The 3,194-nt window shown below is 40.7% G+C and overlaps 1 protein-coding gene across 1 annotated transcript; it reads left to right on the top strand.

Annotated features, from left to right (window-relative positions):
• The first annotated feature begins 1,294 nt into the window (after nt 1-1,294).
• LOC131040243 (L-type lectin-domain containing receptor kinase SIT2-like) lies at nt 1,295-2,959 on the top strand. Its single transcript, XM_057973134.2, has one exon. The coding sequence runs from the start codon at nt 1,295-1,297 to the stop codon at nt 2,957-2,959; it is 1,665 nt and encodes a 554-aa protein (XP_057829117.2).
• Nucleotides 2,960-3,194: the final 235 nt, after the last annotated feature.

Genomic DNA, 3,194 nt, shown 5'->3' with positions numbered 1-3,194 from the left:
TCATCCCAACCTTATAGGTGTGGGTGTGGTTGTAATCAATATATCATATGAGATTATGGATCCACATCTTGAGGTTCTCAATTAAGGTTCCCACAGATGATTTTAGCCCTTTTGGCCATCTTTTGCCTCTTCTCATGGGTGTGGTCCTCCTAGTTGGTCAAATTCTAGCAAGTTCCCTCTCTTGGGGTTAGTAATTTCCGTTATTTACACATAAAATTTGTAGAAGATCAAGAGGAAGAGGGTGATCTTATTGATTGGGAGCCCATTGACAATGGTACCATTCTTGTTGACATAGGGGGAAAACTTAATTATTGTAATCCCTCTTTTATAGGTTTTACTTTTTTCACTTAATAGTTTTATTCATGTTTACTATTGATTAGAATTTATCATTTATTTTTAGTCTTTTTTTTAAACTTAGTCATATTTCTACTATACACATTTTTTTTTGTGACCAATGATCATTATCTTTTTAATTAATAAAAAATATTACACACCTTATCTATATGAAAGATATTATTTAGTTTTCAATTGGTTGAGCATAATTGGTGAGGATGCAGATACGTTCCTTGATTATAAAGTCATTACGGATCAAATTTTCTAGTACTATAATATAAAAGATAAGACTAAGATTGTGCTTAGACAACTTTAATGGAATACATGACCCTCAATCTTTAATTCTCATTCACAAACAATAACATAAATTGATGCTCACAATACCTATAAATTATAGAAACCATCTAAAACAAATATAATTATTTTCAATATATCTACTAATTAAAAGTTAGCATAAAATTTTAATCTTTAGATATATAGTTAAATTTGTTATTTCAAATAAATAAACATCCTAAAACCAATATCTTCCGACAACTTTCAAATAAACATTGTTTAAAAACACCTTAAAAACGAATAAGTACAGAGAAGTAAGTATAAAAGCCTCACTTTTTTCTCATTTTCAGGACTTTTTGACTGCACGCAAAAGCCTTTTGTTCCGATTCCCACAACTTTTTGACTGCACTCTTGCCTGAGCATAAAAATAAATTAAATAATGTATAAAAGCTCCAACTTTCCCTTCTCTTTCGTGTGAAACATTTGCCATTTTTCAACTCACTTCCACGACTTTTTGACTCCGATTTGCATGCGCTTCATGTTAATTACTTTAGCGTACGAGCTGGGTTTACTGGAATGAAACCTTTACTCAAAATGGCCGATATTTACAAGCTTATTATGTATTTTGTGCCACCCGTATAAAGTCATTTTTATACCCTATTTTTATTGTAGATAGAAACTGAAAGCCATGTCTGTGCTTATCCTGCTTATCCTTGTGTTGAATGCATGTCTTCGAGCACAAACCCACACAAGTTTCCTCTTCAACAAATTCAATGCATCCACCCTTTACCAGGTCGAAACTTCCTCAATCCGCTCCGGTGCCATCTGCCTCACCAATCAATCACAACACATGTCTGGCCGCGCTTTATATACTCATCCTGTGCGGATGAAAGATCCCAGCTCCAGAAATACGAGCTCATCGTTCAGCACCACCTTCGTATTCGCTATGGTTCCTTCTTCCTCCGATCCTCCACGCAGCGGGCACGGGATGGCCTTTATGATCACACCCACCAAGTTTCCAGTGGAGCAGTCATCGTCTCACTTCCTCGGTTTGTTGAAGAGTTCCAGCGTAGGGAAGCCTGACAATCATCTCTTTGCCGTCGAGTTCAACACAATCCTCAACGAGGACTGCCGAGACATCAACGACAATCATGTCGGCGTGGATCTCAACGACCTCAACTCTGTAAAGGCTGAAATAGCCGGCTACAGGATTAGCAACCAGTTGCATGAAATAGATCTCAACAGTGGTCACAATATCCAGGCTTGGATCGACTATGATCATATGCAACAGGAATTGAATGTTACAATTGTAGAAGCCGGTTCAGTTCGACCCAAAGAGCTTCTTATATCTCTCAAGATTATGACTCTGTCCAATATTTTCGAAGAAGAAATGTACGTTGGTTTCTCTGCAGCAACGGGAACCATCGTTCAAGACCACTGTGTCCTCGCCTGGAGCTTCAGCACAAATGGATCCGCACCTGAGCTGGATATATCTCATCTTCCTTCCCTCATTATGCGTAAGGATTCCAAGTCTCGACTTATTATCGAAATTACTACAGCTTTGGTACTTGTGTTGTCGCTTCTGATTGCTGCAGGGGTTTTTGGGTGGAAGAGAAATAAGTACAGAGACGTTATAGAAGAATGGGAGATGGAGTATTGGCCTCACAGGTTTAAATACAAAGACCTGCATATTGCAACCAAAGGCTTCCGAGACGAACAAGTTTTGGGCTGTGGAGGTTTCGGTCGGGTGTACAAAGGAGTCCTCCCTGCTAGCGGCCTTGAAGTTGCTGTAAAGTCCATCTTTAAAGAAGCCAACGAAGCTCTCAAGGAATTCATTGCAAAACTTTCAAGTCTGGGGCGTTTACAGCACCGGAATCTTGTACAAATCAGAGGCTACTGCAGGAGGGGAGCAAAGCTATTCATAGTGTATAACTACATGCCAAACGGAAGCCTGGACAAGATGATATTTGGGAAGACGAAGAGCTTGCTGGAATGGGCTCAGAGGTACAGAATTCTGAGGGACGTGGGTGCAGGATTGCTGTATCTTCACGAAGAGTGGGAGAAAAGGGTAGTGCACAGAGACATCAAATCCAGCAATGTTTTATTGGATTCTGAACTCGATAAAAAGCTGGACGACTTCGGGCTTGCTCGTCTGTACGAGTATAGAGGAGACCCACAAACTATTCGTGTGGTGGGTACGCTAGGATACATCGCACCAGAGCTGGTACACACAGGAAAAGCCGGTCCTAGCGCAGATGTGTTCAGTTTTGGTATCTTAATGTTGGAGGTTGCTTGCGGGAGAAGGCCTGTGGATCCCTCTCTGGATGCTTCCCAGATGGTAATGGTGGATTAAGTGAGAGAGCTGCATGCGGAAGGCAGGCTCACAGATGCAGCAGATCCCAATCTTGGTGGTGAATATGTTGAAGATGAAATGGAGAAGGTGCTGAAGTTAGGACTGCTGTGCTGCAATCCTAAGCCAGAGGCGAGACCTGCAATGAGACAGGTATTGCAGATAATTGAAGGGGAGGCGTCTGTTCCCAGTTTAGTGGAGGTAACACTAGTAGTTCAACTCCAGACACAGGAGAATC

This window comes from Cryptomeria japonica, chromosome 7 (assembly GCF_030272615.1).
Source record: "Cryptomeria japonica chromosome 7, Sugi_1.0, whole genome shotgun sequence".
Classification (NCBI taxonomy): domain Eukaryota; kingdom Viridiplantae; phylum Streptophyta; class Pinopsida; order Cupressales; family Cupressaceae; genus Cryptomeria; species Cryptomeria japonica.
The sequence above is the reverse complement of the archived record's forward strand: the minus strand, read 5'-3'. Positions and strand labels throughout refer to the sequence as shown.